The 26,112-nt window shown below is 44.5% G+C and overlaps 1 protein-coding gene across 1 annotated transcript; it reads right to left on the bottom strand.

Moving 5' to 3' along the window:
* Window positions 1-13,400: 13,400 nt before the first annotated feature.
* Window positions 13,401-25,720, bottom strand: CYP4A11 (cytochrome P450 family 4 subfamily A member 11). The gene is made up of 12 exons (XM_017881704.1): window positions 25,427-25,720; window positions 22,187-22,328; window positions 21,496-21,540; window positions 20,873-21,000; window positions 19,736-19,860; window positions 19,213-19,367; window positions 18,667-18,773; window positions 18,390-18,580; window positions 18,157-18,290; window positions 17,194-17,258; window positions 16,971-17,047; window positions 13,401-14,520 (listed from the first exon to the last, which is right to left on the bottom strand). Exons 1-12 carry the CDS (start codon window positions 25,619-25,621, stop codon window positions 14,325-14,327), a joined length of 1,560 nt encoding a protein of 519 aa, XP_017737193.1. The 5' UTR covers window positions 25,622-25,720; the 3' UTR covers window positions 13,401-14,324.
* Window positions 25,721-26,112: the final 392 nt, after the last annotated feature.

Genomic DNA, 26,112 nt, shown 5'->3' with positions numbered 1-26,112 from the left:
TTTCTTTTATCTATGTTTTGTAGTTCTCCTGGCAGAGATCTTTCACTTCCTTGGTTAAATATATTCCTAGGAATTTTATTTTTCTTGTGAAGATTCTAAGAGTGATTGAGTTATTTTAAATTATATTTTGATTTTGATTTTTATAAGTAGAATATAGGTATATATATTTATGGGGTGCATGAAATATTTTGATACAATGTGTAATAATGACTTCAGGGTATCACCTCAAGCATTTATCATTTCTTTGTGTTATGAATATTCCAATTATAATCTTTTGGTTATTTTAAAATGTACAGTACACTATTGTTGACACTAGTCACCTTGTTGTGCATTTTAATACTAGATTTAGTCATTCTATCTAACTATATTTTTGTACCCATTAACCACCCCAACTTTTCCGTCCAAGCCTCTGGTAACTATCATTCTACTCTTTATCTGTATAAGTTCAATTGTTTTAATTTTTGGCTCTCACAAATGAATAAGACCATACAAAGTTTGTCTTTCTGTATCTGACTTATTTCACTTAACATAATGTCCTCCAGTTCCATTCATGTTGTTGCAAATCACAGGATCTCATTTATTTCATGGCTGAATAGTACTCTATTGTGTATATGTACCACATTTTCTTTATTCATTCAACTCTTGATGGACCCTTAGGTTATTTCCAAATCTTAGTGAGTGTGAATAGTGCTGCAATAAACATGGGAGTGCAGATATCTCTTTGATATACTGATTTCCTTTCTTTTAATTATATACCTACCAGTGGGATTATATCAAATGGCAGCTATATTTTTAGTTTTTTGAGGAATCTCCATACTGTTCTTCATAGTGGTTGTGCTAATTTACATCCCCACCAACAGTATATGAGGGTTCATTTTTCTTCACATTCTCACCAGCATTCATTATTGCTTGTCTTGGATAAAAGCCATTTTTAACTAGGGCAAGATGATACCTCATCATAGTTTTGATTTGTATTTGCCTGATGTTTAATGATGTTGAGCAACCTTTCATATGCCTGTTAGCTTTTGTATGTTTTCTTCTGAGAAATATCTAGTTAGATCTTTTGCTTATTTTTAAATTGGATATTTAGGTTTTTTTCCCATTGAGTTGTTTGGACTCCTTATATATTATGGTTATTAATCCCTTGTCAGATGGATAGTTGCAAATATTTTCTCCCATTCTGTGGTTTGTTTATTCACTTTGTTGATTGTTTTCTTTGCTGTAGAGAAGCTTTTAAACTGGATGTGATCCTATTTGTCCACTTTTGCTTTGGTTGCCTGTGCTTGTGGGCTATTACTCAAGATACTTTTGTTCAAACCAATGTCCTAGCATACTTCCTCAATGTTCGTTTTTAGTAGTTTCACAATTTAAAGTCTTAGATTTAAGTCTTTAATCCATTTTGATTTGATTTTTATATATGGGAAAGATAGGAGTCTAGTTTCCCTCTTCTGCATATGGATATTCAGTTTTCTCAGAACCATTTATTGAAGAGACTGTCTTTTCCCTCAGTGTATGTTCTTGGCATCTTTGTCAAAAAAATGAGTTCACTGTAGAAGTAGGGATTTATTTCTGGGTTCTCTATGCTGTTCTATTGGCCTCTGTGTCTCTTTTTTTTTTTTTTTTTTTTTTTTTGTGCCAGAACCATGCTGCTTTGGTAATTATCACTCTGTAGTATAATTTGAAGTCAAGTAATGTGATTCTCCAGTTTTATTCTTTTTTTCTTAGGATAACTTTGGCTATTCTGCATTTTCTGTGGTTTCATATAAATTTTAGGATTGTTTTTCTATTTCTGTGAAGAATATCATTGGTATTTTGATACTGATTGCACTGCATCTGTAGATTGCTTTGAGTAGTATGAACAGTTTAACAATATTGATTCTTCCAATCCATGAATATGGAGTATCTTTCCATTTTGTTGTGTTCTCCTCAATTTCTTCTATCTATATTTTATAAGTTTCATTGTAGAGATTTTTCCCTTCTTTGTAAGTTAATTCCTAGGCATTTTACTTTATTTGGAACTGCTGCAAATGGGGTTACATTCTTGATTTCTTTTTCAGATTGTTCACTGTTGGCATATAGAAATGCTACTCTTTTTTTTTCATATGTTGATTTTGTATTCCACAACTTTACTGAATCTGTTTATCAGTTCTAATAGTTTCTTGGTGGAGTCTTTAGGTTTTTCCAAATGTAAGTGCATATTATCTGCAAACAAGGATAATTTGACTTCTTTCTTTGCAGTTTGGATGCCCTTTATTTCTTTGTCTTGTCTGATTGTTCTATCTAGGACTTCCAGTACTATATTGGATAACCGTGGTAAAAGTGGGCATCCTTGTCTTGTTCCAGATCTTGAAAAATTGTTGTGGTTATTATTTTTTATTGTTTCACTTTTAGTCTTTCTACTCAAGATGTGAATAGTTTATACACTACAATTACAGTGTTACAATATTCTGTGTTTTTCTGTGTACTTACTTTTACCAGTGAGTTTTGTACCTTCAGATGATTTCTTATTGCTTATTCACTTAAACAATTATTTAATAATTAAGCAACTATTAGCTTATTTTCTTTCTAGTTGAAGAACTGTCTTTAGCATTTCGTGGTGCTGGGTCTGGTGTTGATGAAATCCCTTAGCTTTTGTTTTTCTGGGAAAGTCTTTATTTCTCCTTCATGTATCAATGATATTTTCACTGGATATAGATTCTAGGATAAAATAGTATTTTCCTCTAGGGCTTGGAATACATCATGCCATTGTCTTCTGGCCTGTAATGTTTCCACTGAGAAGACTCATGCCAGATATATTGAAGCTCCAATGTATATTATATATATCTTTTTCTCTTGCTGCTTTTTGGATCCTTTTTTTTTATCCTTGACATTTGGGAGTTTTATTATTAAATGTCTTGGGGCAGTCTTATTTGTGTTAAATCTGTTTGGTGTTCTACAACCTTCTTCTAGTTGAATATTGGTATTATTTTCTAGGTTTGGGAAGTTCTCTGTCATTATCATTTTGAATAAACTTTATACCTCAATCTCTATACCTCCTTTTTAAGGCCAAGAACTCTTAGCTTTTTTGATTCGAGGCTATTTTCTAGATCTTGCAGGCGTGCTTTTTTTTTTTTTTTTTTTTTTTTTTTTTTTGTCTCCTCTGACTATATATCTCCAAATACCCTGTGCTCACTAATCATTTCTTCTGCTTGATCAATTCTACTGTTAAAAGACTCAGATGCATTCCTCAGTCTGTCAATTGCAGTTTTTTAGCTCCAGAATTTCTGCTTGATTCTTTTAAATTATTTTAATCTCTTTGTTAAAGTTATCTAATGGGATTCTGAATTCCTTCTTTGTGTTATCTTCAATTTCATTGAGCTTTTTAAAAACAGCTACTTCGAATTATCTGTCTGAAAGTTTAGATATCTCTATCCAGGACTGGTCACTGGTGCCTTATTTAGTTTGTTTGGTGAGGTCATGTTTTTGTGGGTGGTCTTGATGCTTGTGGATAAAATCAGTGTTTGGGCATTGAAGAGTTAGGTATTTATTGTAGTCACCACAGTCTGGGCTTGTTTCTACCCATCCTTCTTGAGAAGACTTTCCAGGTATTTGAAGGGACTTGGGTGTTGTCATCTAAGCCTTTGGTCACTGCAGCTATTTCTGCTTTAGGGGGCATCCCAAACTCAGTAATGCTTTGGCTCTTGAAGACTCTAGAGGTACTGCCTTGGTGGTCTTGCATAAGATCCAGGTGAATTCCCTAGGTTACCAGGCAGAATCTCTGGTTTTCTTCCCTTACTTTCCCCAAACAAACAGAGTCTATCTGTTTTGAGCTACTCAGAGTTGGGGAAAGGTTGATGCAAGCACTTCCATGGCCACCACTGCTGGGACTGTGCTGGGTCAGACCTGAAGCCAGCACAGTACCCTGTGGTGACTATCTCTTGGCTACTGCTGTTCTTTATTCCAGGCCAAGGGCTTTTTAGTCAGCAGGTGTTTATTTCTACCAGGACTGCATCTTTCCCTTCAGTGCGGCAAGTTCCCTTCTGGCCCAAGGTGGGTCTAGAAATGTCGTCCAGGAGCTATGACCTGGAATGAGTGCTTCAAAACTCTGCTTGGTGCTTTATTTTACTGTGGTTGAACTGATATCCAAATTGCATGACAAAGTCCACTTTATTTTTCTCTTTCCTTCTGGATCTGCAAGCTACACTGCCTGGAATTGGGGGATGAGTGATGCAAACACTCCATTGGCCACCCCAGCTGGTATCTCACTAGGTCACATGCACTCCAAGTCCACTGGCTCTGAGCCCAGCACAGCATGAGGACTTCCCCAGGAATTGCAGTGTTTGTGGCCTAGACTACCTTTCAAATTTCTTTAGGGCCCTAGAGGACTTTAGCCCATGATGGTGGGATTAGCTGGAACTCATTTTCTGACTATTGAGATGGGTGATTCCCCTCTGACTAGGGCTAATCTAAATGCTCCCTCCATGGGTGCCAGCTGACTTCTGCCCTGTGTTGCCTTCCACTGTGACAGGTCAGAACTGAGTTCCAAGGCAGAGCCCCACAGTGGCTTTGCTCTCCTTCTCCCAAGAACATAGACTGTCTCTGTGCCACAGCACCACCAGGGGATGGGGGTGGGTGGGTAATGTAGACAATGCAAGACAGTCTTTCCAACCTGCTTCAGTGCCTCTTTCTGTGATATGGTGTTAAAATGAAGTACTGTAATCATTCACCTAATTTTTCTTTCTTGTGTGAATAGTTGTTCAATGTGGTGTTCCTATGGGGCAGATGATCACTGGAGGGTTCTATTCAGCAATCTTGCTTTGCCTTCCCTCTAGGATTGAGTTCATGGTTTGATTCTAAGCTTGAATGCTGTTTGTGTATAGAAGAGAAATTAATTTTGTGCATTTAAAAAATTATTTCAATTGTTTTTGGGGAACAGGTGGTGGTTGGTTATATGGGTAAGTTCTTTAATGGTGATTAAAGGCATAAGAACAATACAATGAACTCTGGGGACTCAGGGGGAAATGTAGGAGTGGGGTGAGGGATAAAGGACTACACACTGGGTACAGTGTACACTGCTTGGTGATGGGTGTGCCAAAATCTCAGAAACCGCCACTAAACAGACCAAACACCATCTGTTCCCCAAAATCTGTTATTGAAATGAAAGAAAGAAAGAAAGAAAAGAAGATCGAAAGAAGAAAGAGAAAGAAAGAAAGAAAGAAAGAAAGAAAGAAAGAAAGAAAGAAAGAAAGAAAGAAAGAAAAGAAAGAAAGAGAGAAAGGCACCTGAAAAACAGCAGATGCAGAAAAAAGAAAGAAAGAAAGAAAAACTCAACCAGGTAGATGAGGTCTGTAACATATTTAGTGATTGCCCAAGAACTTTAATATCCTCATAAAATTATATCTTATATATGCTTATTAAAAAGAGAACACTTCTTTTAGAATAAAAGAATTATGATAGATAGCTTCCTCTATATTAATATTTATCTTTGCATCAATTCAATCTCTTACCTTAACATTAAAAATATGAATTCTCTTATCTATGCCATATCCATGAATTATTTTAAACTTGGGGACATTATTTATTTTATCAGTTTCAAGCCTAGCTTTATACTCCATGCTAAGATCAGGATGAACTTCAAGTTCAAAACATGCCTTCTTAAGTATACATATAGAAGCAGCAGCACAATTTCATTTGAAGTAAGTTTAGCAATTACTTTACTATCAGTTATATGAATAAGTGGATCATTTACACTCTCTACCCTTATAATTAACCAAGAGTATTTATGATTAATTTTTCCATCACGGCCACTTACCATCACAGAATTTAAACTTTAAATTGAAAAAGATTAAGGTTTACAAGAAACAGCTGGACCGGGCACGATGACTCACGCCTGTAATCTCAGCACTTTTTGAGGTTGAGATGGATGGATCGCGAGGTCAGGAGATTGAGACCATCCTGGCTAACACGGTGAAACCCATCTCTACTAAAAATACAAAAAATTAGCTGGGCGTGGTGACACGTGCTTGTAATCCCAGCTACTAAGGAGGCCGAGGCAGGAGAATCGCTTGAACCCAGGAAGTGGAGGTTGCAGCAAGCCGAGATCATGCCACTGCACTCCAGCCTAGGAGACAGATTGAGACTCTGTCTCAAACAAAAACAAACAAACAAACAAACAAAACAACAACAACAAAAACCTGGGGCTGGGCACAGTGGCTCACACCTGTAACCCCAGCACTTTGGGAGGCTGAGGTGGGTGGATCACTTGAGGTTGGGAGTTCAAGATCAGCTTGGCCAACATGTTGAGACCCTGTCTCTACTAAAAATACAAAAGTTACCTGGGCTTGGTGGTATGCGCCTGTAATCCCAGCTATTCAAGAGGCCGAGGTAGGAGAATCACTTGAACCTGGAAGGTGGAGGTTGCAGTGAGCTGAGATCGTGCCACTGCACTCCAGCCTGGACAGCAAAAGTGAAACTCTAAAAAAAAAAAAAAGAAAGAAAGAGAGAAAGGAAGGAAGGAAGGAAGGAAGGAAGGAAGGAAGGAAGGAAGGAAGGAAGGGAGGGAGGGAGGAACTGGAGTGCTTCATTCATCCTGACTGAAGGAGAATGATAACTTGTGTCAGGCTTTAATGTTAAATACGCAGCAGGATCATTTGACTATTATTTGCTGAGTATGCTAAATATCACCATGATAAATACTCCTACATTAATTTTATTTTTAGGAGCCATATTCCAGAAATTTACACAATAACTTTTATTATTAAGACTTTACTGCTTACTATTTTATTTCTATGAGTATGAGCTTCATATCCAGTATTTCATTATGGCCAATGCATTCATTTCCTATCAAAGACTTTACTACCACTAATCTTAGCCCTATGTATGTCACATTTCAATCTTCATTACATCATGAACTATTCCACTACAAACATAAAAATGAATTTTAAGCTAGTTTTAAGCTAATGGTAGTTGGACAAGATTTTACACTTGAGCTGATGCTGTAATGGGTTGAGGCTTTTGGAAAGTCAGGATGAGGCAAACACATTTTGGTGGGGGAGGGCCATCTTCAAGCATCAGTAGGAAGACTTTAATATGCTGGATAATGACCTTGAAAGACATCAAATTCTAATCTATAGAAACTGTAAATGATATATTTTTTTGGAAGAGTCTTAGCAGAGGTGATGATGTTAAGAATCAATACGGGGAGATTATACTGGATTATCAAGGTGAGCACTAAATGTGGAAGGAGATATGACACACACAGGGAAGGCTATGCAAAGATGGAGTAGAGAGAGATTTGAAGATGCTGGTCTTGAAGATTGGAGGTATGCAGTCACAACCCACGGAATGCTGGCAGCCAGCAGCAGCTGGGGGAGGTAGGGAATGGATTCTCCTCTAGAGCTCTGCAGGGAACACAGCCCCACTGACACTTTGATTTAAGCCAGGCTAGTGTTTTGGACTTCAGGTCTCCAGAACAGTGACAGAATAAATTTCTGCTGTTTTTTTCCTCTTTCTTTTTTTTTTTTTTTCTCTTTCTTTCTTTCTTTCTTTCTTTCTTTCTTTCTTTCTTTCTTTCTTTCTTTCTTTCTTTTCTTTCTTTCTTTCCTTCTTTCTTTCTTTCTCTCTTTCTTCACTTTTTTTTTTTTTTTTTTTTAAGACAGGGTCTTCTTTAAGTTGCTGAGGCTAGTCTCAAAGTTCTGGGCTCAAACAATCCTTCCATTTCCGTTGTTAGAGTAGCTGGGACTACAGGCTCATGCCATTGCAACTGGCTCTGTCATTTTAAATCACCACATTTGTGTTAATTTGTTACGGAAGCCCTAGGATTTTGGTAGTAGAGGTGAGGTGTGCTGTTCTAAATACTCACAAATGTAGAATTGGCTTTGGAATTGAAGAATACGTGGAGATTGGAAGATTTTGAAGTGCATGATAGGAAAAGCATAGGCTGCCTTAAACACAGTATTAGTAGATATATGGACATTAAAATGCTTCTCATGAGGGCTCAGAGGGAAGTGAGAAGCATGGATGAAAAAGCTTATACTGGTTTATAGAATAATTATACCACCATAACAGAATGTTAGTAGAAATAGGAACATTAAAGGCGCTTCTGATGAGGGCCAGTCGGAGCTCTCCTGTATGAGGTGTCAGTCAACCCCTGTTGAGAGGTCTACTGGCAGTCAGGAGGCATGGGGATCAGGGACCCACTTGAGGAGGCGGTCTGTCCCTTAGCAGAGCTCAAGCACTGTGTTGGCAGAACCCTCCTTGTCAGGATCCACTGCTGCCTTCAGAGCCAGCAGGCAGGAATGTTTAAGTCCGCTGAAGCTATGCCCACAGTGAGACGGGAATTTTATCTATAAGCCCCTGGCTGGGGTTGCTGCCTTTCTTTCAGAGATGCCCTGCCCAGTGAGAAGGACTCCAGAGAGGCAGACTGGCCACAGTCGCTTTGTCTCACTGTGTTGAGTTTTCCCAGTCTGAACTTTCAGGCCTTTTTAGCACTGTCAGGGGAAAACTGCCTACTCAAGCCTCAGTAATGGCAGACGCCCCTCCCCCCACCAAGCTCAATCGTCACAGGTTGACTTCAGATTGCTGTGCTATCAGTGAAAATTTCAAGCCAGTGGTTCTTAGCTTGCTGGGCCTTGTGGGAATGGAACCCACTGAGTGAGACCACTTGGTTCCCTGGCTTCAGCCCCTTTCCAGGGGAGTGAAAGATTCTGTCTCGCTGGGGTTCCAGGCACCACGAGGGTATGAAAAAAAAAAAAAACTTCTGCAGTTAGTGTAGTGGCTGCCTGAACAGCTGCACAGTTTTGTGCTTGAAACCCAGGGCCCAGGTGGTGTAGGCACATGAAGGAATCTCCTGGTCTGCAGATTGCAAAACCTTGGGAAAAGTGTAGCATTTGGGCTGGATAGCACAGTCTCTCATGGCTTCCCTTGGTTGGGAAAGGGAGGCCCCCCTCCTTGCGTTTCCTTGGTGAGGCTATGCCCCACCCTGCTTCTGCTTGCCCTCTGTGGCCTGCACTGACTGCCTAACCAGTTCCAAAGAGATGAACAGTCTACTTCAATTGGAAATGCAGAAATCACCCACCTTCTGTGTTGGTCTTGCTGGGAGCTACAGACCAGAGCTGTTCCTATTTGGCCATCTTGGCAGCAGATCCTATAGTGTTTTACAGCTATCATCACTACCTATTTCCAAAAGGTTTTCATCACTCTAAAGAAACTCTGTAATCATTAAATGATAACTCTGCCTTCTCCCAGTCCTTATTATTCTCTACTACTTTATCTAATCTATGAATTTGCTTAATCTACAACTAAGGAGTGGAATCATATGATATTTTTCCTTTGATATCTGTCAATTTTTACTTAGCATGCTGTTATCACTATCATTCCTGCTGTAGTGTGTATCAGAACTTCATTCTGTCTACAACTGAATGATATTTCATTGTCTGTATACCACATTTTGTGAACCCATTCTTCTGTTGATGGACACTTGGGCTCTTCAACCTCATAACTACTGTGAATAATGTTGCTGTGAACATTGGTTTACAAGGATCTTTTCAAATCCCTGCTTTCAAATCCATTGGGTATACATCCAATAGTAGAATTGCTGGGTCCCAGGGAAATTGTGATTTTGTTTTTCCGGGGAATCACAAATTGGTTTTGCAAATTGGCCATGCCAATTTACACTCACCAGCAATTCATAAGAGTTTCAATTTCTCCATATTCTGCTCAGCACTTCACATTTTCCGTTAAAAATAATTATTACCTTTCTAAAGGATATGAAGTGGTATCTCACTGTGGTTTTCATTTGAAGTTGAGCATGAAGTTGAGCATCTTTCCAGGTGTGCTTATGGATCGCTTGCATATCTTCTTTGCAGAAGTTTCTATTGAAGTCCTTTGAATTTTTGAATGGGACTGTAGTATTTTGTTATTGTGGGGAAAAGAGAGATCAGACTGTTACTGTGTCTATGTAGAAAGAAGTAGACATAAGAAACTCCATTTTGTTCTGTGCTAAGAGAAATTCTTCTGCCTTGAGATGCTCTTAATCTGTAACCCTAGCCCCAACCCTGTGCTCGCAGAGACATATGCTGTGTTGACTCAAGGTTTAATGGATTTAGGGCTGTGCAGGACATGCTTTGTTAAAAAGGTGTTTGAAGGCAGTACGCTTGGTAAAAGTCATCACCGTTCTCTAATCTCGAGTACCCAGGGACACAATACACTGCGGAAGGCTGCAGGGACCTCTGCCCAGGAAAGCCAGGTATTGTCCAAGGTTTCTCCCCATGTGATAGCCTGAGACATGGCCTTGTGGGAAGGGAAAGATATGGCCATCCCCAGCTCCGGACACCCGTAAAGGGTCTTGCTGAGGAGATTAGTGAAAGAGGAAGGCCTTCTTTGCAGTGAGATAAGAGGAAGGCATCTGTTCTCCTGCTCCTCCCTGGGAATGGAATGTCTCAGCGTAAAACCCGATTGTATGTTCTATTTACTGAGATAAGGAGAAAAACCACCCTTAGGGCTGGAGGGTGAAGACATGCTGGTGGCAACACCTGCTCTTCAGCACCAAGATATTTGTGTACGGTGCACATCAAGGCACAGCACCTTTTTCTTAAACTTCATTTATGACGCGTCTTTTCGCTCACATGTTTTCCTGCTGACCCTCTTTGCTCCACCATTACCTATAGTCCGGCCACATCCCCCTCACCCCCCTCACCGAGATGGTAGAGATAGTGATCAATAATACTGAGGGAACTCAGAGACCAGTGCTGGCACGGGTCCTCTGTATGCTGAGCCCTGGTCCCCTGGGCCCACTGTTCTTTCTCTATACTTTGTCTCTGTGTCTTACTTCTTTTCTCAGTCTCTTTTCCCACCTGACGAGGAACACCCACAGGTGTGGAGGGGCTGGCCCCCTTCGGTTGTTGTGTGTTGGAGTCCTTTATACGTTCTCATTTGATTTGTGAATATATTCTGCCATTCTGTGGGCTATCTTTCAACCCTTCTATCCACTTTTTTTACTCTGTATATGGTGTATGTAAAAGTTCAACATCATTATTTTACATAGAGATATTCAGATTCCCCCTCCTTGTGCACTCTTTGATCATTCTGAAGTCTCCACCTCTCCATTTGCAATAAGACTTTCACTTATATGATTCACTTCCTCTTCCTCTTTTCAACCAGGTAGTAGGCATAGTAATGGGAGTGAGTGCCCACTACCTGTTGTCTTTGAGCATGGCCAACATGAGCCCTTGTAAATCTCCTGATGCCAGGGGACTGGCTGGCCATACTGTCCATGATGTTCCTGGGTCACTCTTCTCTCCCAGTTTTTCCATCTCCCTCCACTCCTGACTGATCACTGACTTTCCAGCCCTCCCCTTTCCTGCCTGTTCTCAGAGCAGGGCTGAATTAATCCAATGACCTGGGAACTCAGGGGACTTGGAGGGAGGTCCTAGTTGCAGGCACAAACTAGAAGAGAAGCCCTTTCAGGGTCACATAATGAGCTTTCAGACCTCAGGCAGAAGAAGTTCTCTGTATGGCATCCAAGGTCCTGGGCTAGGAATGGGCAATAGGTGGGAGGAACACCTGGGTTCAGATTTAGGAAGAGAAGCACAGTCTGCATTGAGAGAGGCTGGGACAATCAGTGACACTAGCTCAGGGGTAGTACATGGGGCCTGGGTGCTGGAACAGGGCCCAGGGTCAGCAGTGCCAGCACCCAGACAGTCACCAAGTGTGGACAGGGTTGAGGATGCCCCTGCCCTGTCATGGTGGCCAGCCAGAGAGGCAGAAGACGACCAAGAAGTCGTGCTGTTGGGAAGGAGCTGCTTGGGGTCTGACAGCCTCTTCCACCAGCCAGACCCATTTGCCTGCCTGGGCTCCTCCCATCCCTGACTGGATAGCTGCCCACTCCACGAGCTTCCTGAGAAGCCTGCAGGTTCCATATGTGAGGGAGGTTGACAGGTGCCTGGTGACGTTGCTAGGCTGGGGTCTCTTTCTACACCTCACTGGGACAGTGGAGAGCTGAGTTTACAAGGCCCTCATGCCAGACCAGGCCTTTGAGGCTTTCCTGCTCAGCTCAGTGCAGCCTCGCTATGGCTGGGATGTGGTGTGTTCCTAACCAAATTCCTCCTGAAATCTTCATCCCCAACACAGTAGTGTTGGGAGGTGGGTCCTAGTGGGAGATATTTAGATCATGGGGACAGATCCTTTATGAAGAGATTAGTGCCCCCTTCCACCTCACAGGCTTGAGTTTTTGCTGTATCTGGAATGGACAAGTTTCCAAGACATTGGGACCAAAACAGAGTCTTGCTTCCTTAGTCTCTCTCTCATGCTTCCTCTGTCACCATGCAATCTCAGCATGTGCCACTCCCTTTTTGCTTTCTGCCATGAGGGGAAGCTGCATAAGGCCTTCATCTGACTGAGCTGCCTAAACTTAAACTTTTCAGCCACCAGATCATGAGCCAAAAACCCTCTTTTCTAGATCAATTACCCAGCCTTGGGTATTTGGTTACAGTAACACAAAACACAGCAAGACAGGCCCTTAGCTCAGCCTTGCTGTGATTCGTCTTGAATCTAGATCATGGAATGGAGGCCTGTGGTCTTTTCCCTATGGGTGTGAGCTTCTCCCTCTGATCTCCTAGATAAATATCCTTTGTCTAAACTCAGCTACCATGGGAGCCTCAGGAGCTGGACAGGGTGTGGGCACCAGGGGAGACATGGTAGGAGGCTGTGTGCAGGGGGATGGGTCAAGTCAGGTCCTGCTAGGGTTCTGGCACCAATGGGCATACCTCATCTCCATTTTCCCTCCTCAGTAGGGATTTATCTCCCTGCCTTAGTGTCTCCTTTTCTAACCCTATCGCCTTCCATGTGAAGCTGGACAAAGCATGCAAGCTTGCGAACCTTATTCTAGAGAGGAGGGAAGATAGAGGGATTGTCTGACTGACAATCATGTACGTAGGTGGGTAGCATACCAGAGAGATTTAGATGGACACATCAGATAACAAGCAGGTAGGAGCTGTGCTAGGATGAACAATGGGTCTCCATGTTGTCCACATCCTAATTCATGAAACCTGTGATTGTGGGACTGAATGTGTCACAATGGACTTTTGAGTAAGTAATGGATCTTGAGGTGGTGACATTATCTTTGATTATCTTAATAAGCTTGATGTAACTAACCACAAGGGTCCTTATAAGAGGGAAAGAGATGTGAAGACAGTCAGAGAGAGAGAGAGAGATTTGAAGATGCCATTGGCTTTAAAGAGGAAGGAGGGGACAGTACCAAGGAATGCAAAAAAGGCAGCTCTGGAGCTGAAAAGCCAAGGGGCAGGGCTCTGCCTGAAGGCTTCTGGGGGTGGGGGTTTGGCCCTTTCCAGAACTTGTTTTCATCCAGTGAAGCCCATATCTGACTTTGACCTCCAGAACTGTAAGAGAATAAAAAGCCGTTATTTAAAATCACTGAGATTGTGATAGTTTATTACAGCAGCAATAGGAAACTAACACAGAAACAGACAAGCAGGCAGGAAGAAGGAGACAGGTGTATGGGCAGACAGTCTGGAGGGCAGGCAGGAGTTTGGGAGGTGAGTGGAGATTCAGAGATGTTGGGGTGATTGGACCTAATACCAGGTCGTGGGGGTGACAAAGTCTGGCAGAGTCAAAGGAATGAGAAAAGACAGTTTGAGAGATAAAGTGGGTCAGGGGGCCAACGCTAAGTATGGAGGCTGTGAAGGCCCAGAGCTCTGGAAGCCCAGACTATTTATTGGTGATCAAACAAAGAAACAGGTGGTGAGAATGTGGGGGTCAATGATTTACAACTGTGACGGTTTAGCATATGCTCTGTTACTTGAGATAATGGAGAACAGGTTCTTTCAACTCAAGATACAATCGATCCTGGGAGAAGAAGAAGCAAGGAGCCAGCAGGTCCAGACACATTCCAGAGCCACGAGCCTTGGATTCTATCCAAGTCATGAGGGGTTTTATGCCCTGGGCTTGGATTATGATGCGTCAGGGTAGCCTTCCACCCTTTAGCACACAAGGTGGTGTTCCAAAGGCCACAAGGTGTTTTAGACACTGGACCCTGGACATGTTCCAAGACTGTCTTACATTATGTCAGACATGCAAGCTCTGCCTCAGTTTCTCCCAACACTCAGCTTTTCTCCCAACAAGAGATACAGGTGGGTAGGAGACAGGTAGACAAGCAGGTAGGGAGCCTGAAGAAAGGTGAGAGAGAAGGGCAGGCAGACTGAGGGACAGGAGGCAGGACAGCAGGCAGGTGGGAAGAAGGGAAGGTGGGCAGATAGAAAGCAGGATATGGGCAGACAGACAGGAGACAGGAGCGAGGGTCACGAGGACAGGATGGCAGGTGGAGGCCCTCAAAGCTGGTCCTTGTCCTCACAAGGGTTAGGGAGCCTCCTGAGACGCAGGTGAATTCCATTTTTGGACTTCAACACAAGTCGTGCCATGGGGATGGGCATCCTGGTGGGGTCAGGCAGCAGCTCAAAGCGGAGAAGGGTCAGGGCCGTGGCCACCTTCAGCTCGTTCATGGCAAATTGTTTCCCGATGCAGTTCCTGGGCCAGGCAGAGACAATGAATTGAGAAGTGGCCTCAGGCTCCATTCTGATCTGACCAGGTTTTGGCCCCTGACCCCAGCTCTGAGCTGGGCATTCAGTGCCCAACCTCATGTGTCCAGCCCCTGCAAACTTACAGCCCATGGACACTTCCACCCCATCCTGGCTTCACACTATCCCAAACCTTGGACAGAGCCGTCTTCCTGGGCTAGCTCCTAACTCCCACCTTCTACCTCTACTCTCAGCAGGCCTGAAACCCTCTATCAAGACAGGCCCAGGGCTCTAAGGCAGAGTCTAATCACATGAATAGATAAAGAGTTAATCAATGGTTTGTTTACCCCTCCACAAACATTTCTTATTCTTCAGTGTGGAGGTCAGTTCAGGTCCTGTAGGGTGAGGGTGGGCCACACTCTCAGGTGCTTCCCATGTAGTGGGACGCACAGGGACCTGAATCCTCATAGGGGGCCCCCGATGGGTGGATTAAGGGAGTCAGAAGGGCAATGGGAGGCTTCCTGGAGGGGAACTGGGTGGGTGACCCTCAGCTGTTGTCCCACCTGCCTCCCATTCCAGGGTCCAGGTTCCTGTCTAACCTCAATCCTCCATCCACCAGCCCCTGTAGCCTTCTAATTCTACCCCAGAAACATCCTTCTTTGCCTTTCCTCAGTCTTCTCACCTGGGCTTTCTGGATTTCTGCTTCCCCTCCCTGCACACTGAAGCCACAGTCCAGCTCAGACCCTCCCGTGCTCTGCATCACAGTGGGGACAGCATCCCAATGCCTCAATTGGCAGACAAGCCCTCTGTGGGCTATTGCCTCACCCACATTTTACCTGTCCAACCCATGTCCTAGCCCTGTTCATGCGGAGATGGCTGAGAATGTCCTCCCTCCACCTCTGCCTGCCACATCCTCGTGGCTAAAGTCAGAGCCCAGCTGCCTCTCACTCCCTGCTAGCTGTGTCTCTCCCTCCCAGCCCCCCAGGTAGCATTCGTGATTTATCCATGAACACTCACAGTCCAGTGCCTCAGACAGCGCCAGGGACAGGGACACTCGACAAGCCACTCAGTGAGTGAATGAGTGAAAGGATGGATGATGGAATGATGTGTGTCTGGAGCACAGGATATATTTCTGTACAACACGTTTTTGTACCTTTTATCTCTGTTTTCTTATCACACTGCACAGGACTTGACCCACAGACGTAGGCTTAAGAAATACTTTTATATTTGAATGATGGTATTTAAGTTTTAAAATGAATAAAATAGAAGGAAATACACTGAGAGTAAATATTAGTTCTGAGCTAGAAATGGAGCTTAGGAATGCTCTCCGGTTTTCTAGTGGCAGCGACATGATTTGCAGGCAATGTTTAGGAAGACTTTCTCATGCTGAGATAGACAGACCAGTGCTGGAGAAGGAGTTTCAGGAGGAAGCTTTTTCTTAAAGCCTGTTCTGTGTAAGTGACCTCACCATTTGAAGAAGTCACATAATTATTTCTTTGAACAAACTTTGTTTCTACTAAGAATTTGTATTGTTTTTGCCTGTCTGTATGTCGCAGGACAATTTCTGATGCCACGATGATTTCCACCACAGCCATTCTGGAGTTTTCCTCTCCAGCTCAACAGCTATTTCAAGTGTGTTTTATATTTCACATACCAGGATTCCTAAAATGTTGTGCATTGTATAATAATTACTGCGCTTTTCTCTCCAAGACAGTGTACTGTTCACATTTTTGTGTTTTTGGCCAATATTGTGCTAAGTGGATTATAGGACTATGGCATAAAGATCCCAAAGTATGTACAGATTTGCCAAATGGGGAAATAGACATGTGAACACTATATAATGCAGTAAAAATTTCATTGGGCAAGACAGAAAAATGTATGATATGACACACACTGTTGTAAAACTTTCTTCAAAGGGCTACCTTAACCTCTCCCTTACGCGGTTTGAAAGGTAGGACTTGCAGGTCATCTATATTATAAACAGACGCAAAAATTTCAATGATTCATCTCTATGGCAGACTGGTGAATTAAATAGGGAAGGTTGTGTGCAGCATTGAGGATGTGTGGGGAGAGAGAAATCTACTGTTTACTATTCGTGATAACTGAGAAAAGCAAACAGCTGAAGTTGAATTTACTGGAGAATATCTAATTCTGAGAATTCATATCCCTAAAGTAGGAAAATACGTGAATATACTGAAGTTTGGAACATGCACTGACAGTGAATTCAGGCTGCCCATTTGAAGAAGCAGAGGGAACAAAGTCTCCATGGGGTGCTCTGGAATGCCACCATCCTTTTGTACACAGAGACACCCACACAAGGTGCCTGACTTTCCCACAAGTACCAACATTTAAGGGCACATCTGAAGACGCCACATATGAACATCTGGCTCACAAAGATCAGAGGGTTGACCAGAGACTTCCCTTATTTCTCTCTTCCAATTACCACACAGGACGTCTCACCTTGATCCTCCTGAGAAGGGCAGGAAAGCGTGGCTGTGTTGAGCAGAACCCGGTGCAAAACGGGAAGGGTCAAACACCTGCAGAGAGAGCACCAGAGCCAGGATAGGTAAGGATCCAGCCCCTACTTGCCACCCATGAGGGGACAGGACTCCCAGAGGTGGAAGCAGGAGAAGGTATTGGTCTTGAGAGATCACCCCACTTCCTCCTCTCAAGGACCACATACCTCCGGGTTGGGCCACACTTTTGGGTTGTGGTGAAGGCCATAAATGGAGAGCGCGACCGTGATACCTGTGGTGCAGGTTGGAAACAGAGAAAAGACTGATCATTTGCCTGGGGTGTCCTGGTACTTCAGCCAGCAGGGGCAAAAGAAGGCCCAAAAGGCCTACTTTCCACAAATTGTCACTTTGACTGGGATGATTCTGCCATTATGCAGGTGGGTTAGGTTTGACAAAGCATGTGAGTTCAGATGATGAATAGACAACCATTTATGCAGGAATGAGAAGCAAGAAAGAATCAGAGCATTACTCTTTAGAGTAAGTCCAGTGACATTTCACATTCATCAAATATCCTCCAAGATCCGTTGGAGAATATACATGAACTCACCCAATACAACAACGTTCCAAGGAAGACATTCTTTTGCTCTCAGTTTTCAGGGGAGATACCTGAGTCTCAGAGAGACTTATTGTCTTGTCTATGTTCACACGACTAGGTTATGGCAGGACTGGGACCAGAACCGGGGGGGTTGCACCTTGGTGGCCCCAGATCTGGTCATCAGCTGGTTTCTGCCATCAACCTGAGGGTTCCTCAGAGACTGGACAACAGCTGACCCAGGAAATGAGATTCCTGATCAGCCTCTTTTGCACTGACCCCATGAGGAGAGAAACACATCCCTCTCTGCCCTTGTCTGATTCTCTTTCCAGCCCTGCACATCTCAAGGAATAGAAATTTAGAGTTACTGACCCAAGGCCACATTCAGAGATTAACACTTATTTCTTAAACTTTTAGCGGGTTCAAGCTGTCGGCCAGACATTTCAAATTCTTAATCCTAAATACAAAATATGTTTTTGATTTTTTTAAAACAAAAGGGAGACCCAGAGATGTGCAGAACTCTGAAGCACACTTGGATTTCTGACCCTCCACATGTCCCTGTGGAGAGTTTAGGTGACAGGGTGGGGGAAGTTCATACCTTTGGGCAAGGAGCGCCCATCAGGGAAGGTGACAGGAGTGCTGAGCTCTCTGCCAATGCCTGGCACCGGTGGGTAGAGTCTCAGTGCCTCCTTAATGCACATGGTGGTGTAGGGCATCTGGTCCAGGTGGTTCCTGAAACAAGCCCATCCTGAACATCAGCAAGGCCCAGGCAGACCAGGGGCTTCCCCTGTAGAGAAGGCAGGGAACCCCATCTTTTGAGCCCTCACTCACCAGGTGATGGAGGCTCCATCACCCAGGAGGCCATGGATCTCCTCCCGGCACCTCTCCTGATGCTTGGGGTGTGTGGCCAGAGCATAGAGGATCCAGGAGAGCCCACTGGCTGTGGTGTCGTGGCCCTCGAACATGAATGTGTCCACCTCAGCACGGAGGTCCTTGTCTGACAAGATGCTCCCATTCTCCATCTGGGAAGACCATGGTGAAAGTGCAGGGCTGGTCTCTTGCTCTGTACTTCTGGGCAAAGACTCAGACCTCTCCTACCCATACTCACTTTGGCCAAGAGGAGGATGTCCAGGAAATCCAAGTGCTTCTTCCTCTTGACCTTCTCCAGCTCCCCCTCCTTCTGTAGTTGAGCCTTTCTCAGTTGGATCACTTGGTCTGTACCAGAACAATGGTTACCAGGCAGAGCTGAGACCATCAGCAGCCCCCAGGAGGCCTAGGTGCCCAAGTGCCCCCACGTGGGTGTCTGGTAGATCTCAGCATGAATGTGAGTGTGGGTGCAGGGTCGGGGTGGAAGTTCTAGTACTGTGTGAGGCAGGGCACCCCTTCCTCCAGTGGCACAGTTCATGGAGGCTCTGTTTCAATGCTGTTTGGACAGGGTCTCATTCAGTTATCTCCATGTGGGGACATTGATAAACCAAGGCACAGAATTTGGCCCCTCACGTCTCGGCTCCCAGCCCCTGAGCAAGGGAATTCCCCAGACTGAGTGTGTTCTGGCTTCTGCAGGGTTCATAGGGGCCTTCTCTGTCTGAGGAGTCAGGGCAGGTTCTTCCACTGTGCCTGGGAAAGGCTGGGAGACAAGAGGAGGAGACAGAACCTGTGTGCTGATGGGCGAGCTGGCAGGCGCGGTGTGTCCAGCGGCCAGCAGAGGTCAGGCTGTAGATGGTGTCATTCTGGTGAAAAACACTCCTCACACGGGAAAAAGTCAGGTTGTTCAGGTCACTAATGGCCTGGATGTAGGACTGAGAATTCCTGAGGGAGAGTATGAAGAAGAGACTGTAGTAGGGGTGGGCCCATTACCTGGAAGTAGAATGGGGTCTGAAAGGAGGCAGCCTCAGATAATGGGGACAAGCAGCCTTGAGGCAATGTTTCTGCTATCTTACAGCCCTGTTATCCTTTGACCTTTATCGGATGGTATGAACAACCAGGGTCCACCTGTGCTAGGAATTAGGCATCTGTTCCTGAGACTTTGTTTGGTCTGGACCAGAATTAGAGTTTGGTCAGAGACTGACTCTTCCTTTGTGTGGAGGTGAGCCTTCACACTCCCCGACCTGCCCCTGAGGTATGTGCACTCCATTTGATAAGAACAAGGGCCCTGCAACTGGAGGGTTATCACTGACCTGTCCACCTGGATGCTGCCCTGGTGGCTGAAGGCACACTTCATGATGGTGTCCAGGGTCATCAACGAGACGTCCTGAAAGACCTCCAGAGGGGAATCCTGGCCAAGGAGCTTTTCCCATTTGTCCTGTGGTGGGAGGGGCATGAACCTTCTTAATCTCCAAGAAGTGCTTTGCTAATAAGGCCTGGCTTTTTCCTGTACCTGCAGATATCTTGTTTTTTCCTGCAGCTTGCAGATATCTTGGTTGGGATTCCTCCCTTTACAGAGCAAATGCATTGTAGAAACTGGGACTGTAAAGCCAGTGTTGGTAAACTGATACCTAATTCTCATGCAGTTTTAATACAACATTAAACAGATCCTCTCACAATAGCATGGATTAAGTATTGAATTTTGAGATTCAGTTAGGACATATGGTTGTGAAAATTTTGTTGTTATTGTTGTTCTGGGATAAATAATGGGGGACTCTTCAGTGTTCTGAGAGCTGAGCTAGTTCTGAGGGACTAGTAGGAAAGTTTCAGTGCCAAAGATAGCTTAAGGGGCTAGTATGGGCACTCTGTTGTAGAGAAAACAGGGACTTCAATTCTTTTCCATTCATCAAAATTTGCTGGGCCCAGTTGGGTGAGAAATCAGAGTCCTGATCGGAGATGATGCTATGGCAGATATTGCCCTGAGAACATAGACCTGGTGTTCATTTCCTTCCAAGGGTGGCTTAAATCCATGCAGAAACCTGGGGCCCCAGGCCAGAGCCTGGGTGGGTGACATCTTGGCCTGTGCATGCTGCCAGTGAGGCTGCCATTGCACAGGCCAGCCAGCATAGGAAGTCCTGCTGTCCAACAAGATTGCATACTCCTCCAGTCCCTTGTGCTGAAGGTTTCAAAGTGGGAGGAGAAGGGCCTTGTGTTCACCATGAATCTCTATGCCTATGGTGGGGAAACAAAGTGTGGATCTGACCTGATGCCTGGGTGTTCTCCTACCTTATACAACTCTGGGGAACCCTCTACTCTCACAGCAATGACATGAGAGTGTTGTTCCATGTGTCTATGTCTATGGCCACCTGTGGGACATAGAGTTAGGAATGAAGTTCATGAGAGTGTGTGCTGTGAGTGGGTGTGGGGAGAGGAGAGAGACATGGACTCACCAGCATCACTCGTACAGAGTCTGCCATGAGTGCCACGTAGGGCTTCAGGATGTCATAGTGGAAGGCTGGGGTCAGCATCCGTCGGTGCTGGAACCATGTCTGCCCATTCAACAGGAGCAAGCCGTACCCTAAGGTAGACATGAATGTGTGTATGTGTGTGTGTCAGGGGCTGCAGGGACCTAGGGATGACTGGTGACAATTTGGGAGGGAGAAAGTTGACTTCTTGGGGAGAGAACGATCCAGAAGAAGCCACATCATGGGCAAATACAGGAAAAGGAGGTATGTTTCAGGCATGCGAATTTTCTGATTGAACTGCTACATCCATGTGATTATGATGTGAGCTGTGAGATAAAGGTTGAAAAGGGTTGTGGGCAGATGTAAAATAAATGTGAGGCCAAGGATGTCTGGAGAGAACTGAGACATGAAATGGAAGAAGCTAAGCCTCAGGAAGGTTTGCACCAGCATTAGGAAGAGGTGAGGGTCTTGTTAGAAGAAGGAAATGAGGCTTGATTTGGGGATGGGGTCATGATAGTGGTGGCCCCTAATCTGTTGTTCTCTGTGAGACAAATACATAATTCAAACCTAACTAGGGAGTGGGCTACAGCCCTAGTTTGCACACATACCAATCCATGGAGCCAGGAATCTGTAGGAACCATGGGATTTCGGGTCTGAAAGGTAAGAAAGGGCTTTATAGGAAACTAGGAGCTACTAAGCAAGGCAATCTCAGAGGCAGCCATCAGTTCTTGGTGTCTGTCAGTTGGCAGTTTGACCCATGTCATCTGCCACTTGATTCCCATCCACTTCTATTTCTATCCTGAAGGTCAGTGTGAGCTCAGGAAGACAGACTCAGTGTTCCACCAGGAAAACACGCAGAGGGCTAGGAACGTTAATTGCTGAGACACATAGGCTAGGTCTTCTATGACAATGAATAATACAGAGCCATGGGATTTTCTACATTGATGTTTTCTTAGTCACCTGCATACCAGGACAGGCAACAATTAGAGCTTCGAAACCCAAGTCAATGTGGGTATGAAATTTGTTTTACAGATCTGGGGCAATTTACATTTCAGAGAACCTTAATTTTCTTAATAGAGAAATAAAGAATAGAAAATTCAGCCCCACATATTGTTTTAAACATTCAGTATTCAGTAAATATTTTTGGCTACAGCCTGGGCATGGTGGGCTTGGTGGATGCATGGGAGAGGTTTCAAATATTGATGTTTGAACAGCCACTCTCTTCTGGAATTTTACAGACCCAGGGGCATGTGTCAAGAGGGAAGAGACATTGCAGTTGGGATGGGAGTTCTATCTCACCTGATCTCCCCAGAATCACCTTCATATAGTCAGGGTCATAGAGCAGGACACGAACTTTGCCTCCCCATAGCCAAAGAGGACAGGCACTTGGGAATGTCTCCACCCATTTCCGAATCCGTTGTAAGTCCTGGTCCTGTTGGAACTGTCAACGAGGGTAGACAGATGAACACTTTCATTTACTTCTAGTCTTTGCAGCGGGAGTGAAGGGCAGGACAACCACAGGAGCCATGTAGCGGAGGTTATGGATTTAGATCAATTTCTGATGACTTGAGCTGTAATCCAGATTCTTGTTCTCTCCCCAGGACTTAACCTTAGGCCAACCGCTATGAGCCCTCACTCAGTACTGCCAGCAGAAATTTAAATCAGCCTTTGTCTTCATGTTGTGTACAATCTCTGGAAGTCCTAAATACAACAATTTCCATGGGCAATGTGCATAACTCATATTACTTGATAAGTAGATTTGTAAAATGATTTAGTATATTTAGAGAATAAAATGAATTAATGTAAACATTTTAAATTACACAATAATTTTATATAATCATACTTGTTATATTTTCAATATTATCCCAGCATATATGGTAAATATTTGTCAAGATAAAATACCATTTGGGATGTGTATGGCTAAGCAAAAAAAGATTAACTATAAAATTGTGTGCATAATAGTATTCTACATGTTGAAAATGTACAGATTTATGGGATAGAGTCTGGGTATATGCATATGGTGCTGGTGTTGGACTATAATTTTGAGATTTGGGTTTCTTATTTGCATTTTCACATATCAATGAATTATGAGCTCCCTGCTGCCTGCAGTCATCTTTCTAAACTCTTCGATGTGGATCACAAAGCCCTTGGCTTTTTGGCTTCAACTGCTCTTTTCTTGCCTCCAGCCCTGCTGGCAATTCTACCATCATCCGTTTGTTTCAGCTCCAATGCCAATGCCACCACTGCTGCTGATTCACACACCTGCTAACTCTTCTGGGCCCTGGCACTTGCTCTTTTCTCTACCTTGAATGCCCTTTTCCTCTGCCACAGAGCAGCCACTTCTCCTCAGGTTTCAAGACTCAGCTTTGGTTTAATCTCATCTGGAACCCTCATAGACATTGGGTCCTAGTGATGTTCCATGTAGCAAACTCTTCTTTATTTCAACTGCTTCTAGTAACTCAAAGCAACTGTCTACCACATAAGTATCTAATGTCTGCCCACCTCCTTCTGACAATCATACTCTTCAGCTCTGAGGCAGCTTGCCCTACTGTGGGATAGGCTCCTTCGTTCAGCACATGCTTACTGCGCACAAACTATGTGCCCAGTGTGGTTCAGACACTGCGTTAGGACACAGCTGTGGTCCTTATCTGTGTGGAATTTTCAGTCTAGTTGGGGGTAAGGAAGATTAGAGGCTGTGCAGTAAGGGATAATGGATATGAGATGGAAGGAAGGACAAGCATCTGGGGAAGCTTTGAAGAGGGACCTAACTCAGAACTGAACATTAGACAGCTCTTCCTCACTCATTGAATCATCATTTACTGAGGGACTATTGGGTTACAAAATAAATCTGAGATGGTCTCTCCCAGAAGAAGCCCACACTTATGACACTGCAGAAAATAACTGAGTCAAGTTAACACTGCTCTGGCCTCTTGAGAAGGATAGCCCATAGGAAAAAAGAGTTGGCCCTTCACTACTGGGAGGCCCAGGAGGCCTTCTTGAAGGAGGTAGCTTGGTGCTGGGCCTTGACAGATAGATATGAGTGAGAAGATAATTCCAGGTAGCAAGCACGGTGTGATCAGAGGCCTAGAGGTTGAAACGCATAGGCAGGTAGTGAGGTAGTGAGTAACATATGGTAAAGGAGGAGAATGGGAAAGAAGGTAGAGTGGTATTGGGACCAGTCCATATAGGGCTTGAACACTGTCAGGCCCCCACATTGGTTCTGCTCTGCTGAGAACTACGTTGCCTCCTTTGCTGAGAAACAACAGGCCTCAGCTCCCTGCAACCCCTGTCTCCATTTAAGTGTGTTCAATTCATAGCACCTTGGTGAGTCCCTCTCCATGCAGCCCCTTACCTTGCTCTGTTCCTACCTGCCCCCCTCCCTATGCAGGGATAGTAGTGCACAGGGGATGGGATGTGTCCCTCCTCAGCCCTCTTGCTGCTCCTTTCTCTTTTTCCTCTGTTCCTCTACACCTGGCATGTCCAATCTTTTGGCTCTCCTTCTCCTAGGCCACATTAGAAGAAAAGGAATTGTCTTTGGCCAAACATAAAATACACTAACACTAATGATAGCTGATGAGCTCAAACAAATTGCAAAATAATCTCATAATGTTTTAAGAAAGTTTATGAATTTGTGTTGGGCCACCTTCAAAGCCATCCTGAACTACACACAGCCTCATGGGTCATGGGTTGGACAAGCTTGCTCTACACACCTGAGCTGACCATCAAGGTGTGCCAGGATTTTGCTGATTGCTGGGGCACAGGGAGGGGATGACATGCTCACATCCAGGGAGCTCACAGTCCGGGTGTGTGGGAGGAGAGCCAGGAGGTCAACACACACTGCTCAACATGCAACTCAGACACTAGTCTCCTCACCTGGAGAACATTGTGCAGGCTGCCCCCATCATGTGTACCCACAATTGTCAGGTTTTCAGGTCCTAAATCACCTGTTGTGGAAATTCTGTGAGTCTTGGGGAAACTTACTTAGCCAGTTGGTTCCCTACACCAGCAGATCTCTGCCTCGGATATCTACCCCAGCAGAGTGAGCTCTTTTCCTGTAGTCTGGCACCTTCTCAAATTCCTGCCTGTATTCTTCACAGACCATGAACTCCTCATGCCACGGATTCCTCAGATGGGTGTCTGTGCTGCCAGGCAAACGCAGGGCCAGGCAGAGAGGATGGCATTAAGTGACTGGGCAGGGAGCATCTAGAAGCCTTGTTCTTTGAGAAAAGCCAAGGCTCATGGGGTAATCAGTCTGGAGACAATCAGGCATTGCCCTCCACGTGCAGGACTGCCAAGACACACTTGATATCTGCAGAAGGAGGGCATGGGTGATAGAGCTGAGGACCAGCAGGATGGGCTTCATGGGAGGAGTGAGCTCCTCATGACTGGGACAAGCTGACACCAGAGAGGTAGGCTGGGTGTTCCTTTGAGGCCTCATATTTGTTACAAAACAAGGCTTTGCTCTATGGATTTTGTGACCAGGGTCTCAGAGTCCCACACCTCTTTGCCCTCCCACTCCCCCATTGAGTTCCTCCTTACCTCCTGTTGGTGCCCAAAGAGCCAGTGGGAGGGAGGGCACGGGAACTGCTGGAGGGCTTTGAGCAGCCACTGCCTGTGCAGGTAGAGCTGAGCGGCCTTGATCAGCAGCAGAAGCAGAATGAGCAGGGAGGCCACTTGGAGGATCCCGGAGACACCACCCAGGAGTCTGCTGGGGCTCAGCACAGAGACACTCATGGTGCAGCACCTGCTGGATCTCTGAGTGCCCCTACCTCTCCCTGTCCACCCCTGTCCACCTGTGCTGAAGTCCTGGGAGGATTGTCCCGCCCACTTGTGGGGAGAGTGAAGGGGAATGGCAGAACTTGGACCTCAGAGTTCAGAATCGATTGACTATGGGTGATCCAACTAGGGGAACAGTGGGAGAAAAGCTTCATCAGCTGTCTACCACATTCCCCTGTCCATGTACCTCACAAATATTTAATGAGCATTTACTGTGTGCCAGGCAGTATGCTAGGTGTGTGGGCACTGTTGTGAGGAAAACAGACTTGAATGCTGACCTCAAGGAATTTACATTCTGCTTTACTATATTGCAATAATGTTCATTCAGTAGCACTTTTTTCTGTTACGCATTCAAAGAAAATTCTCAACATGATATGTACATTTAAACGTAACGTTAACCAAGTGCTGAATCATTACTTCTGTCTTATTTAAATCTAATTTTATTTACC

This window comes from Rhinopithecus bieti, unplaced genomic scaffold (assembly GCF_001698545.2).
Source record: "Rhinopithecus bieti isolate Rb0 unplaced genomic scaffold, ASM169854v2 scaffold_12155, whole genome shotgun sequence".
In the NCBI taxonomy this organism is placed as follows: Eukaryota; Metazoa; Chordata; class Mammalia; order Primates; family Cercopithecidae; genus Rhinopithecus; species Rhinopithecus bieti.
The sequence above is the reverse complement of the archived record's forward strand: the minus strand, read 5'-3'. Positions and strand labels throughout refer to the sequence as shown.

Excerpts from the sequence above, each read along its gene's own strand:
- CYP4A11 (XM_017881704.1), bottom strand. The coding sequence starts at position 25,621 with ATGAGTGTCTCTGTGCTGAGCCCCAGCAGACTCCTGGGTGGTGTCTCC. Across the intron at positions 22,329-25,426 it reads TCTTTGGGCACCAACAGGAG|TTCCAACAGGACCAGGACTT; the intron begins GTAAGGAGGAAC and ends CCTCGTTGACAG. Across the intron at positions 18,581-18,666 it reads ACATCCTCCTCTTGGCCAAA|ATGGAGAATGGGAGCATCTT; the intron begins GTGAGTATGGGT and ends TGGTCTTCCCAG.